Genomic DNA, 15,190 nt, shown 5'->3' with positions numbered 1-15,190 from the left:
TGAAGATTTCAGCTTATTTAAACATCTCTGGGTCAAATAGTGAAGTGGTTCCCGCATTTTTTTCTCTGTTTACTCAGTCTCTTCACATAACTCAACCCAAACTGAACCATAAACCATGATTGAACCAAACCCAAATATTATCATTTTTTTGTTAAAGAGAGAGCGAGCATGGTGGTGGGGAGAAGGGCATAGGGAGAAAGAGAGAGAATCTTAAGCAGTCTCCATGCCCAGCGTGAGCCTGCCCTTGGGCTCAGTCTCAGGGACCCTGAAATCATGACCTGAGCCAAAATCAAGAGTTGGACCCTCAACTGACTGAGCTGCCCAGGTGTCCCTAAATATTATCACTTTTCATAACAGCTTTGCTGAGATGGAAGTCCCATACCATATAAGTCACCTATTTAAAGGGTACAATTCAATGACTTTTAGTTTACTTACAGAGTTGTGCAGCCATCACAAAATTTTTAAAACATAACTGTGAACAGAATAAAAACTTATCCCAGATCTCCTGGTGGATCAGCTCAGGTTTGACAGGATTCCATACATTTTCTAAAACCAGTGACCCCAGATAGTACCTCATGATCTTCTACGACCAAAAAAACTGAGACCATGTTTCTTTTTGAGTCCTAGACTCTTCTCCCCCTTTTCTCTCTTAAGGAAAATGTAGCACACTATAGCATACTGGGGGCATATGATTTCCCATCAGGGCATTAGATAAAAGTCTTGGTTTGATTGATTAGAAAAATTGAGCTCAAGCAGGTTTTGTAACATTCAAGAAGTGTCATCTCTCTGGAGAACCACCTGACCTGCTGAAATGAAAAAAAGAAAATGAAACTCCCAAGTGCACTTGGGGATGGGAATCAGTGAAGACCTATCTCCAAGCCACCTATTTACCTGCGGTCACCTGAGCACATGACTTACACTCTGAACTTAGTTTCTGGCTTACATGGGATTAAAGGGGCGTCTGGCTGGCTCAGCAGTAGAGTGTGTGACTCTTGATCTCGAGCCATTAGTTCAAGCCCCCTGGGGCGGGGAGGGTAGAGATTACTAAGAGAAAAGGCAGGAGATTAAAATACCTACACTGCAGAGTTTTAACCAGGATCTAAAGATAACGTATATGTGGAAAATAAGGAAAGGTGGATATGGTGGTCAGCATTATGTCAGGTGGAGGGGAGGCTGCAGTGTGAAATAGGGGATTCAAGGTGAACTTCATTTGGAAAGGTGACAATTGAGTAAAGTTTTTTTTTTTTTTAGTTAAGATTTTTCTTTAAGGAGCATTTTGGTCATTTGAAGGAGGCTGATGATGACAGTGCCGAGCCATGGCAGCAAGGAAATGAGAGAACAGGGGTAACCAGTGTCCTTCAGATGTCCCCATTTGTACATCTACCCAACACCTACAATGTGCCAAGCCCTTTGTTAGAGGCTGAGATTATAAAACCCTACAAGATACCACCCTGCTTTCTAGGCTTGGGTAACCTGGTAGAAGCCACAGACCTTGGTGACTACAGTTGCTGTCCTTTGTGACAAGTGCCGCAGGAGCACATTTTAGGAGCCCCTCAGTCAGGTTTGAATGTTGGCAAAGATGTGCTGGAGGAAAAGACCCTTGGACCTGAGTCTTTAGAACAAGTAGAAATTGGATAGCCCAAGAAGGCGTTTCAGCAAGGGCACCGAGCTGTGAGACAGCATGGCATGTTGGAAGAACTGTTGGAAGATTCAAAAGGCTGGAGTGAAGGGTCGGGGTTGGGAGTCTAGTTGGTGGCAGCGCTGAGGCAAGAGAGGTCGACAGGGGCTACATCATGAAGGGTCTTGTTAGCTTTACAGCTTCCTGGCTCACAGCAAGAATCAGGGATTGCTTATTAAGCCTTCAGAAATGAATTGTGAATAGGTAGTAGGCTGTTTGCTTCCCATGGTGCTAACACAAAAAGGGAGCTCTTCCTTTTGTTTCTGCCTTAACATCCATGTGAGGAGCTGCTACTGTGGGGGCACCCAGCTGGCCAGCCCCTACCCTGCTTTTTGAGACCTGGACTCCCTGAAACACAAATCCCAGGCATGTTTATGATCACTAACAAATTATGAGTCCGGTGAGGGCAGAACTAGTCTTTATTTACCTAGGCATCCACCTAGCACCTGTCACAGTGCTTGGCATATAGTGGGTGCTCTGTTTGTTAATTAATATTGAATGAAGAGGAGAGTAAGGCTTATTTGGGAAGACTGGTTCCTATGTGCTTTGAAAATAGTAATAATAGCAAGCACTTAATACTTTCATGAGGACCTTGTTGTGTCAACTGATCCAGTTCTCACAAAGGAAACTGAGGCACAGAAAAATTAAATCAGTTGCCAAGGTCATACAGATAGGAAGTGGAGGGCTGGGATTTGGATATAGGCAGGTGTTTCCAGCATCCATGCTCTTAACTGTGCTGTATATTATCTTCCAATAAATGTGTTCAGTTCATTTATACGATTGCTTTTGTGCCAAAAAAAAAAAAATGCTTTTGTGCCTTAAAAAGGAACAGTATTGCCATATAAGTAAAGCTACTGACAGGAAGGGTCATGCAGCTCCATTGCTTTTGGCAATGAAACTTCAGAAGGTAATATATTCCCTCTGATTTGGAAAACCAGGTGTTTCCATCCCACATAATTTCTGTCTCTTCTTTTTAGATGTTTCTTCTTATGTAGCATCCCACGCTTGCTGTGTCATCGGTGCCAAACCAGCTGCCTTGGGTGGACTACAAGTTTGAACATGGTTGGACACCTGACAGCTTTAGCCTTTCAGCCATTGAGCCCTCTGGTAGTCAGACTGCTCATGTCCATTCCAATGGAAAAAGTGGGATACTGGGCACAGCTCTTAAGTTGTTCTTTATTTATTTTGTTTACACAGTCAACAGATATGTGTTGAGCACTTACTCTCTGCCAGTTATGGGACTACAACCAAGCTATGTGCCAGATTATGGGGATCCAGCTGTGAACACAACACAGTTCCTTTCCTCACGTAGTGATGTTCTAGAAAGGAGACGTGGCTAACAAACAAGCAAGGAAGTAAACAGATATATCCTGTGTCAGATAGAGTGAGTGCTAAGGAAATAAATCTAGTAAGGGAAGGGGCGCAAAGGGAGCTTGTTATGGTATGTGAACTTGGATGAACAGGAAAGGATTCACTGATGAGTGACATTTGAGATAAGACCAGAAGGAAGCAAGGGGCTGATCTAGGCAGATACCTGGGAGAGAGCATGCTAGGTGCGGGAGCAACGAGTGCAGAAGCCCTGAGGCAGGTGCATGCTTGACAGGCTACTGAACAGCAAGGCCACGGTGTCAGGTGGTGGCAGCCTAAGCAGGGCCTTGTAAGGACTTTGGCACTTACTTTGAGTGATTTGGGACGCCAAGGCAGAAGAATGAAAGGATCTAACTTATATTATTTTCTTTTTGAGAGAGCATATGTGCGCATGTGCAGCGAGGGGAGGGGCAGAGAGGGACAGGGACAATTCCAAGCAGACTCCCCGCTGAGTGCAGAGCCCTATGCTGTGATCATTCGTACAACACTGAGATCATGACCTGAGCTGAAATCAAGAGTTGGACAACTTAATCGACTGGGCTACCCAGGTGCCCCATGTCATCTGTTTTGATATAAAATTGAACAAACTAACCACCATAGTCTCTTCTAACATGATCTGAATTGGTGGTCATAGCTGTAGCTCTTGGGCCTCTGAAGAAGGCTGTCCTACTTGTTGGGTGGTCCACATTTGGGCACTGTCTGTACTGTGACAGTGTTTGCTGGTAGGGAAGGAATATAAAAGATAGGATCAACCCATCAGTCTCTGTACTGGAAAATCAGGTTTTTCCTCCCTGTTGATGTCAAGATTTAACCTGTTGGAAGAGCATTATTATTTTCCCCTATTTCTCCTTTTTCTTGTCAAGAGCTATGTTGCTTGAAACCAAATCTTTTTTTTTTTTTTTAAGATTTTATTTACTTATTTGAGAGAGAGAGAGATCACAAGCAGAGGGGAAAGGTAGAGGGAAAAGCAGACTCCTCGCTGAACAGGGAACCCAATGGAAAATGTGATCCCAGGACCCTGGGATCGTGACCTGAGCTGAAGGCAGATGCTTAACTGACTGAGTCACCCACTCGTCCCTGAAACCAAATCTTTTTTTTTTCTAAAGATTTTATTTATTTATTTGACATAAAAATCACAAGTAGGCAGAGAGGCAGGCAGAAAGAGAGGAAGGGAAGCAGGCTCCCTGCTGAGCAGAGAGCCCAATGCGGGGCTCAATCCCAGGACCCTGAGATCATGATCTGAGCCGAAGGCAGAGACTTAACCCACTGAGCCACCCAGGTGCCCCTGAATCCAAATCTTGAAAGGCATTTCCATCTTTATCAGTCTCTGTGGGAAGTAAATATGATTTAAAGGAACCACAGCAAGAGGCCCATCCTCAATATGACAAGTAAGATGTACCCTAGGTGAGAAGCCCATGGGGCAAACCACTTTATATGTGATGCTCAGAATTCCATAATCCTGAGCTTTGGGGTATGATGCAAAGCCATCACCTCTGACCCCACCGAATGATCCAAATTGATTACCAGACTTGCCGTGATGGGTGCAGTTGCCTAAGTGCACTTTGAAGATAGGTGGACCTCTGAGATGAGGCCTCTAGGAAATGTCCTGGAGAACCCAAAGGAAGCTCCAGTAGCCATCAGGATTCTCCTTCATGGCAGGTTAAGTGAGCAAGCTGAACATGTATTAATTGGAGACTGTGGAGACTGTACTGCTTTTGTTCTTAAGGTTTCTCAGTTTACAAAATAGAAGGACAGATGATTTAGTTTCAGATAAGTTAGCAGACCAACTGAAACTTTAATAAAAGCAAGCTCTAAGAAAAGAGATGAAGATGCAGTTTGAAAATTGAAGTCATGCTTTCATGACATGTAGCTCAACGCTGGTACCTTCTCACCTGGGATTTCCCAAAGTTGGTTTGTCATAATCTTACCGTTTGTTTTATTTTTATTTATATAGTTCTGATTATGCTTGGTATGTGCCAGCCATTTGGGCAGTGATGTTTTTCCTTATTTCTGTTGGTTCCTATCAAGTGTTAAATTGCTTAAACTGATTTTTAATATTTCCAGAGTAATCATCATCTTCCTCTTTACATGTCTCTCAGAAGTGGATGTGAGTTAAGTATTTTAGTTAGTAAAGAGAAAGCCTTCCACAATGTGGTTTATTAGAATAGGTACTGACCCTGAAGGCAGGCAACACGAAGATCACATAGGATAGGTTTCGCCCTCTGGGAGGACTTAGAAACAAAATAGAAATATTATACCAGTTCATAAATTAGTAAAGACCTTACATCATCTATCTATTTGCCAAGCCTTTTAGTGGTTGAAGGCAATGCTAAGTGTGTCCTTGGGGTTGAAGGTGTGAGAGATTGACTATGGGAGTGACTTGTTCAGACTGGGTAGATGGAAGATAGCGGCCATGTATCCTCCCTGCTTGAGGCTTCAACGAGGGGTCTGCCCCACTGGCCTGTAGGAAAGCAACATTGCAAGCTGGAGATGGGAACTTGATCTGAGCAGAAGTTTTTTTCTTGTCTCTAAATGGTATCTGCAAGAACATTGAAAAATTCTGATGCTTTAAAAACATTTTGCGTATTGACCATAATACAGTTCATAGGATTTGATCCTTGTGATAGGTGTTGAGGAAGGTTCGTGATCAGGCCTCCTCCTGATCATCCCAGATGGCTAATTGCAGATGGGCTGTGTCCCCTCTGGTGCATACATCACTAACAGCCAGTAGCAAGCAGGAGGCCATTCCAGCATGATCTCAGCAGGGCTTGTGAGAGAGCAGGGCTCCTCTCCCAATCATACCTTCCAAGTGGCACAAGAAGTCAGGCATTGGCCTTGCAGGGGAAGCCCTTTTCCAGTCAGGATTCTTCTGCCTATCCCAATTGTGGAATTAATGCCCGACAGCCAGAACTAGAGCCATTGAGTGAGGCACAAGCATAGCCTGCTCAGCCCAGTGTGGCAGAACGGAGGTGGCAAGCTGGACACCAGCAAGGTTCTAGGCCAGGAAGCCTTGATCCACCAAATGTGGAAACCGAGGCCCCAAACAAAACCCAGAGGGATGCAGGCAAAAGGCTTGGGAGCATCTGCACATGATGTGGGCCCAGGCTGATTTTCGTGCCTTAGTTACCAGACTGAATGAGCTGAACTTCCACGTGTCAAGAAGGACTCAGGCCTAGCTCGAACTTGTCTCTCTGATTTCAGCGCTTACCTTGTAAATACTAAGCCTACAAGTGGAGGTAGCTATTATATTGTTACCTGTTTGGAGGTCGCCCAAGGAATTCCTCTTAGGACTGGATTGCTTCTACCGTTAATGCCAAAGGCATGGAAGCCACTGATGGTCTTGGTCAGGGTGTCCCAGGTCAAAAGCAGAAGCAGCTTGCTGGATCTTACTGAAAAGCAGCCCCCAAAGAGTTGAGCTTTTCTGCGATTTCCCTTCACTTGCGAGATGCAAGTTTGTCTCATAGATGTACAACTTGATTAAGTGCCAATACATCACAGATGCAATTATATTTAAGAACAAGCTACTTCTTCTAATCTCTCTGCCATCACTGATTAATTAGACACTTTGAACTATGCCCAACTATTTAAAAGCTGTGAAAAATACAACCTGCATGGTTAAAATTTCTGCACAAGCCTATTTCCCCGTTTGTGCCTGTATTTTTTTTAAACCTTTTTAAAAACCATTCTTTAAACATAATATGTATTTACACATGTTTCCAAACACACAATCTGGCTATTTTCTTATCATGGTTAGGAATCTTGCCATGGTTAGCCAAGAAGTACACTCACACAGTAAATGAAATAAAGTATGTGAAAGACCAGTTGAATAATACAATTGTTGCTGCCATTGGCCACACTTTGAAGATTTTTGTTTTTAATTTTTAAGTCTTGGATGAATACCTTAGAAAGGTTTTTTGCCGTTGTTTTTAGTGGTATCGCTTTATTGAGGTTTTAAAATATTTTTGTGCTTACCAGGAGTCGGGTGGGGGCAGGGTGGTTAACAGGGTCTAGAAACGTTCTTATTTTATGACATATAATTATTAGCTATATATCTGGCACCATGCTGTGCTAGTAATTTCTAGTCTTTTCTGTCATAGGGCTGTCTTTTAAAGTAAATGAGCATTGAAAGACCAATTCCACACATGCAGAAGCCCAGGGAGACTCTGAAATTGGCACCGGGTGACTGACACAGTGGGGTACACTAGGCTTGCAAGACTGGGACCTCTGAACATGCTGAAGAAGATCAGTTTGAATATTTATGTATTTCTCTAACCCTGGGCTGTAACTTTCATCAGTGGCGCATTCATATTCATGCAGGGCCTTGAACTCAGAAGCCTGCTCAGCTGACTCTGCATGGTCCTCGCTCCTTAGAAGCCACTTGTGTTTGGGCCATCTTTCCTCCCTTCGATTTAGTGTCCCCAAATGGGGACAAGTCACGTTTCTTCCCATTTTTGAGGAAATACTTGAATTTTACCATATCTTTATTATACATACATATCCCTTCCAACTTCCTCATGCTCCCTTCTGAATACTAAATCGGATTTTGCCCTTTTCCAGAAGAGCCAAACTAAACAAGATCTCCACCACTAGATCTCTCCCTCTTTATTGAGAACAGGGAAATTCTCCACCCCTCTCTAAGCCAGATTGTTCATGATGAGCGTGTAGAAAGTGGAACCCAGGTGAAAAGCTTTAGGTAATTGTGCAATCTAGATTTTTATTGACTTCTCTCTCACCCTCCTAGGTAACAGCTTGCCTGATAGCTGTGGCTAAAACAGACCATGAAGTTCAAGTGCGCAGAGCTGCCGTCCACGTGGTTGTGCTGCTGCTTCGGGGCCTCAGCCAGAAAGCTACTGAGGTAAGTCAGTTCCTTACCATTCGCAGCTACCCTGCCTTTTTGGGTTTCATCTGTTTATCAGTCTTCCTTTCACGGACACAGCCTCAGATCTTTTCCCTGGACAGATGCATGCGGATGAATCCACCAGCAGAGCTTTTATTTTATAGCAGGAATACTATTTGCATCTTTAGTCAGAGTCCCTATTTTCTTCTGTAGGGGTAAGGCAAACTACGCATTAACTGCTGCAGGAAAACCAGAGCCCTGGTTTTTAGGTTGCGACTCTGAGTTCTGGCATTCTTCTCAGAGGGGCCGGTTCCGCGTGCGCTTACTGGACCGTACTAAGCCCGCCTCTGCGCGAACTTCAGTGACTTGTCTCCCTGTCTCATTTCATTGTTCAAAGCGAATTCCTGAAGGACCTCATTTAAAACGCTTCCTTTCTTGCTGTGAATTCAATCCCTGAGATTGTAGTTGCTGCATAAACTTTTTTCCTTCTCCGAGTGGGTCTGGCTGGATTTCTCCCCAGTGTATGGCCAATATAAGAAGAAAGTATATATATCCATATGTGTGTGAAGAATGAGTAACCTCAAAATTAATTTTCCTCTTGCTTTTAATGGAAACTCATTCCCAGCTGAGTTTATAGAGAGAGTTTACATTAATAATTTATTTCCTGGTATCCACAGTACTCATCTGTGGCTGGCACATCAGTATTTAACTGTCAGTGAAGCCATTAGAAGAATGTTTTGTCAGCCCTTCAGGCTTTACTCAGGATAAAATTTTGCCATATCAAGTGCCTGACACCATTTTTGTACAAGCATGGACTCATTAGTTATCCCCTCTTAATTATCTAGGACCTCGATGGTGATAGGGACACACAGATCACAACGCAGTAACACAGATTAATTTAAAAAATTGCTATCGGGTACACAACTGTCCTTGATGAGAATCTGCTCTACAAGAGGGAATTAAAGTGTTTTTCATCCATCGTCAAAATCTACAAAACTCTTGGAGTGCCTGGGTGGCTGAGTTGAGTCGATCTCAACCCAGGTCTTGATCTCAGGGTCTGGATCTCAGGGTCGTGAATTGGGCCCCGCAATAGGCTCCACATTGGGCATAGAGTCTACTTAAAAAAAAAAAAAATCTGCAAAACTCTTGCCAGATACACCATGGTTATGTAAATTGTTGACAGTGGGGGAAACTGGGTGAGGGGTATACAGGAATTCTCTGTGCCGTCTTTGCAGCTTGTCTGTAAATCTAAAGTTATTTCAAAATAAAATTTGAGTTTAAAATATGAGTTATAACACTATTAAAATATATCTGTACAACTCTGTGAGGGGGCTGCGGCAACCGGCACATCCCGGGGCTTCTCACTCCTCTCGGCCGGCACTGCCCTCATCGGCTGCAGGCAGTGCCTGGCTGATGGCTGCCCCGCACTGCTGCGGGCACCGAGGAGCTGGGGGCTGCACAGTGCTGTGCTGGGCGGCTTGGGATAACACGCAGCTGTGGCGCACCAGGATCACCTCCGCAGGATGAGGGAGTGGAGGCTCGGGCGGGGCTACTTGCTGTGCCCCTGCTCACTGCCTGTCCGTATATTCCACCTGCCCCCACCTACTCTCTCCTGCTCTTCACTCCTGCAAGTCTTCAGGCAAATTTGTCACCTACAAGTGACGGCACATCTTCTACCAAGACTCTGTGGGTGTGATTGTAAGTCCTGAGATAAGCTTTTACATGGGTTTCCAGCTTCCAGCTATGATAGGTACAAGATTTGGGAAGGTCTGACCCCGAGGTTTTGTTGAGTGATTGCCCTTGATTTCTTGGGCTTTGGCTTCAGTGACATCCATCAGGCCACACCACTTCCTCCTATTTGAGCAGGCCAGCATTGTGGAGGCACCTTTGCACCTCTGGGGCTCCAGAACCACAGAGTCAAACTTTGGCTCACGATTAGAGAGATCACTGCCCAGGAGGTACTCTGTAGGGGGTCAGCTTACCGTGAAGAGTCTCTGGCTGTCCAACAGAGGCATATTGCCTATGGTTGATGGCTCTCTCCTTCTTGAAAAGCTTCTCAAAAATGGAGGCCTTCTGTCACCCATCCTCACACGATTGATGAACTTCTTTGTATTCTCCCGAGGACTCACCCCAGTCTTTGGGCCGTCCACCCAGTGCTCTGAGAGTGAGCTGTGGAACATGGAGGCAGGGATACCCAACAATGACAGAACTTAGTTACCGTCAGTCTCTGTGGCTACATCAGCCAGTGAAAGAAGTTTAGAAGATGCTGGTTGGGAGCTCTTGCTTCTGTAACTGTTCCCATTCATTTTATCTATGGGCCCTTGGATCCCATGAATGTCTATCCAGTGGTTTTGGAGCTGTCTAGGAACACTGTCCACGGCTAGAGGATCCCCTGGCTTCCTGAATACATATACGGGCTTCCTCAACTCCTTCTGAGCTGGAAAGAGTAGCTTCCCTGTGTTACCTCCCGGACTTCCTTATGTTGTGTATTCCTCTTAGGAGGATATGCCCCAGAGAGGTCCTGGCTGCCAAATGCTGTTCTCTCACGAAAGTCCACTTGACTCACACGGGTGGTCAGCATGTAGTTAAAAGCCCGCAGAAGCTCCGGCTAAGGATGTCCTAACAGTCCACCTCCATTCTTCCCACCTCTGAGTGAGTATATGGACTTGCCTCTGTCTTTTTGCCTCTGATGAGCATTACTTCTCACAGATATAGATAGAGAGACATTCTTAAAAGTCTTTTTAACACTTCTGTAGATTCTGCTGAAATATTTAGAAGTACTCATTTCTGGCCCATCCTTGCCTGGAGTCCTATGGTGAAGACTGAGGAAAGGGTGTCTCCCAACCTGTCCTTGAATGGCTCTAAGGCCACATGCTGTTCAAAGTTCTCTAAGCAACACAGCTTCAAGTGTTGCTTAGAGGGAGTGAGAGTGAGTCTCCCTTGTCATAACTTTGGATTTCATTTCATCAGCTGCTTTTAATTATAGACATTTTTTTAAAATAGGTTTTGGGTTGAAAAATGCGGTATTCTAAGTATACTTTAAGACTATGATTTATCGACACATATTATATATATTTTATAAGGGTACTAAACCAACAGATACTCTGGCAGAGTAGTGAACCTTTTAAACATGTTTAATTTCTGAATAAATTGGATTCAATCCAAACTATTTACAGAATTTCCTAAAATCACAGGATATTATGAACCAGTAGCATATGTGCCAGAGATTGTTATTAGCTAATTCTAACAGCAAATAACAGTCTGACTCTTTGTACCTCAGTGCTTAGAAGCATGTCCCTCCTGAGTTGGAGGGGAGGGGATCATTGTGTAATCCAAGTTACCGTGCTAAATATACATTGATTCCTTTTATGACAGTTGCTTAACTTCTCATTGGTTGTCCCAGAGAGGCTTCCTCATATAGTTCAGTAATCCCTGTACTTTACAGATAGGAAAGTTCCAGGAACTTTAAGAACAAATACTGAAAGGCCTATGAGCAAATGGTGCTGAATATTTCTTTTTCTTGCTTTCTCTCTTTTTTTTTTTTTTTTTTTTTTAGAAATTTTTATTTATTCATTTGACAGAAATCACAAGCAGGCAGAGAGGCAGGCAGAGAGACAGGGAAAAGCAGGCTCCCTGCTGAGCAGAGAGCCTGATGCGGGGCTCTATCCCAAGACCCTAAGATTATGACCTGTGCCGAAGGCAGAGGCTTTAACCCACTGACCCACCCAGGTGCCCCCACTTTCTTTTTTTTTTTAAAGTAGGCTCTGGGGGCGCCTGGGTGGCTCAGTGGGTTAAAGCCTCTGCCTTCAGCTCAGGTCATGATCCCAGGGTCCTGGGATCAAGCCCCGCATCCAGCTCTCTGCTCAGTGCAGAGCCTGCTTCTCTCTCTCTCTGCCTGCCTCTCTGCCTACTTGTGATCTCTGTCAAATAAATAAATAAAATCTTTTAAAAAAATAAATAAATAAATAAAGTAGGCTCTGTGCCCAATGTGGAGCCCAGTGGAGGGCTTGAACTCATAACACTGAGATCAAGACCTGAGCTGAGATCAAGAGTTGGACGCTTAAACAACTGGGCTACCCAGGCACCCCGCTGAATTTTTCTTTTTTCTTAAGCCACAGTTTCAATTGTCTTACTCAAAACAGGATGATTAAGTGAATTTTTAAAAAGATTTTATTCATTTATTTGACAGAGAGAGAGAGCACTAGTGCATGCATAAGCAGGGGGAGTGGCAGGGAGAGGGAGAAGCAGGCTCCCCACTCAACAGGGAGCCCAGTGACATGGGGTTCGATCCCAGGACCCTGGGATCATGACCTGAGCCGAGACACCCAGGCACCCTGATTAAGTGATTATTTATTTATTTATTTTTAAAAGATTTTATTTATTTGACAGACAGAGATCACAAGTAGGCAGAGAAGCAGGCAGAGAGAGAGGAGGAAACAGGCTCCCTGCTGAACAGAGAGCCTGATGCGGGGCTCGATCCCATGACCGTGGGATCACGACCTGAGCCGAAGGCAGAGGCTTTAACCCACTGAGCCATCCAGGCACCCCAAGTGATTATTTTAAATTCTTTTTTTTTTTATTAGCAACTTCAGGTATAACAACTGAAACTGGAATGAATGTTTATTTTCTATTAATAAAAATGAATTTTGACAAAAGTGGCCCAAAAAAAAACCTCTATAAGTGCACACACCCTTACTGAATGAGTGAAAGAGAGAGTGAGTGTATGTGTATGTGCACAGCAAAGTATCTGGCTAGTAAAGTGAGAGAAGAAATAGAAACTCTATCTAGATTTCTCACATCTGTGTGGAGCCAATGAAAGCAACACTCCTGGTCTCACCAATGCTAAAATAATTTGCGGCCATGGAATATTATTGTCACTTTCAAAAAACCATGTGAGTGGAAAACCTCTCTTCTGTTCTCCAAACCAGCTCTGTCTTGCGCTTACTGAAATTTATAAATTGTGCTTACTCGGTGAGTAAAGAAAAGGAAATGGGATGAGATGAATGTAGGATTCCTTTTCCTGGTGCATCCTTAAGAGCAGGTGTGTTAAATCTTGTAATCGTAGGTGTGATTATAATCAGTGGCACTTTAATGAGAAACGGAGATCACCACAAAGCTTTCAATCTAGGATTTATCTTTTCTGCTGTTTTGCCCCCAGGAACAGCTGAAATGAAAATGCCACTTTGCTGATGAAGTTGTATGTGTATGTGTGTGTCTCTGTGTGTGTTTCCTCTTCTAATCACTATTTCTGAAGTTACACAGTGCCAAAAGATAATGCCAGGTTTCAGTGAATTTTCTCTTGCTGGTAGATGTGCCCGCCAAGGACCTCTGTGGTTCTGGCCTCTTGGAGAGGAGGTAGAGAGTCCAGAAGATCAGGAGGTAGATTGGGTTCACAAAGGGAAGACATCACAACCCCCACTCATTTGAAAGCAGTCAGAATCTTGTGCAATCAATACATGATCCACACTGGAGGGAGACTTTCTTTCTTTCTTTTTTAAATATTTTATTTATTTATTTGACAGAGATCACAATTAGGCAGAGAGGCAGGCAGAGAGAGAGGGGAGGAAGGCAGGCTCCCCGCTGAGCAGAGAGCCCGATGCAGGGCTTGATCCCAGGACACTGAGATCATGACCTGAGCCGAAGGCAGAGGCTTTAACCCACTGAGCCACCCAGGCGCCCCTATATTCACTTTCTTTTTTTTTTTTAATGATTTTTAAAAAAATTTTTTATTTCTTTTCAGCGTAACAGCATTCATTGTTTTTGCACCACACCCAGTGGTCCATGCAATCCTTGCCCTCTCTAATACCCACCACCTGGTTCTCCCAACCCCTGTATTCACTTTCTTTTTCTTTTTTTTTTTTTTAAAGATTTTATTTATTTATTTGACAGAGACCTACAAGTAGGCAGAGAGGCAGGGAGAGAGAGAGAGAGAGGAGGAAGCAGGCTCCCCGCTGAGCAGAGAGCCCGATGTGGGGCTCGATCCCAGGACCCTGGGATCACGACCCAAGCCGAAGGCAGAGGCTTTAACCCACTGAGCCACCCAGGCGCCCCTGTATTCACTTTCTTAATGAAAAACTTATTTTCTCTGCTTAGCCTTGTTTTGGCCTTATGACCATATCTGGTAACTGCTAATTTATTCCCATGATAGCCTGAAGCCCAGGAGAAGCCAGAAGGAACTCCCTTTTAACCCATTCTACCTTACCCTTCTTGAAAATTAAATGTACTAGGAGTACCCAGGGGAGGAGGTATGTTTAGACCTGTGCCTTCTGTTGGCCTCAGAGTTAAGAACAGCCCTCCTAGCATGGAGAGGGTAAGCTGAGCAACAGAATGAAAAAAATTCTGCCTAACTATCCAGGTCTTTGCAAACTAACTTCCCAGGTCTTTGCAAAGTGACTTATTTCAAGTATTGTAGATGTTTAGAGCATCCATTTTCATAAATACATTCCAAAGACAATAATGAATAATTGGGGCAGAAACAGCTGAGTAATAGCCTACCACCCAAGCCCTCCTTCAGATAACAACTATAAATTCTGGACATACTATAGTAAGCAGCCGCCTTGAGACACTGAGCGCACAGCTGCAGACTCTCATCAGGAGTCCGTGCTCAGAGGAGAGGCCTTGGACAGAGTCAGTATCCATCCGTTTTCTTGGCTTTTAACCTAGGGAAAAGGCTGTTTGGGAACACATGCAATCAATGCAGGGGGGCCACTGGTAGAGATATCACAGTCTTTCTAGCCTGGCAAACCAGAACACTGCATCTGGGAAACCACAGCTCCAGGACAGAGAAGGGAAATCCTGGAATATCCTGGAATGGGTAGATCCAGAGAAAGGCATCCCAAATTCTGTTTGCCTACATGTAGAACTGACCCCTGAACCGAGCAAGATAAGTGCCCACTTTAAAAAAAGAAGAAGCAGCAGCAGAAACCACTAATTGGAGAAGAGCAAAATCTAGGGTCTTCTTAATTTAACATTTATAATGTCCAGGATATAGTCAAAAATAACTCAATATATGAAAAACCAGGAAAATGTAAATATTCTCAGTAGAAAGGAAAATCAACTGAGACCACCCCAAGGTAATCTTGATGTTGGGATTTTAAAGTAGCTATTATAATTATCCTTAATGAAGTAGAAGAGAAAAATGCCTATCATTAATAAAAAGATAGAAATCTCAGCAAATATTATGTAAGACTGATGAATCATTAAGCTCTACCTTTGAAACTAATAATATACTATATGTTAATTAATTGAATTTAAATTAAAAAATTCTAAAAATTAAAAAAATGAAGAAATAGAAATAATTTTTTAAA

General features: G+C 43.6%; 1 protein-coding gene and 1 pseudogene across 2 annotated transcripts in view; both read left to right on the top strand.

Annotated features, from left to right (window-relative positions):
- The window catches only part of TANGO6 (transport and golgi organization 6 homolog), a 183,027-nt gene that overhangs the window by 140,395 nt on the left and 27,442 nt on the right, over positions 1-15,190 (top strand). For both annotated transcript variants that reach the window (XM_032854085.1, XM_032854084.1), the window contains exon 17: positions 7,788-7,901. In XM_032854085.1, the coding sequence (XP_032709976.1) occupies positions 7,788-7,901 (114 nt within the window). The remainder of the gene's footprint in view (positions 1-7,787; positions 7,902-15,190) is intronic.
- Positions 9,407-10,319, top strand: LOC116865928 (annotated as a pseudogene).

The sequence above is a fragment of the Lontra canadensis genome, unplaced genomic scaffold, assembly GCF_010015895.1.
Source record: "Lontra canadensis isolate GAN:19392208 unplaced genomic scaffold, GSC_riverotter_1.0 scaffold8, whole genome shotgun sequence".
In the NCBI taxonomy this organism is placed as follows: Eukaryota; Metazoa; Chordata; class Mammalia; order Carnivora; family Mustelidae; genus Lontra; species Lontra canadensis.
The sequence above is the reverse complement of the archived record's forward strand: the minus strand, read 5'-3'. Positions and strand labels throughout refer to the sequence as shown.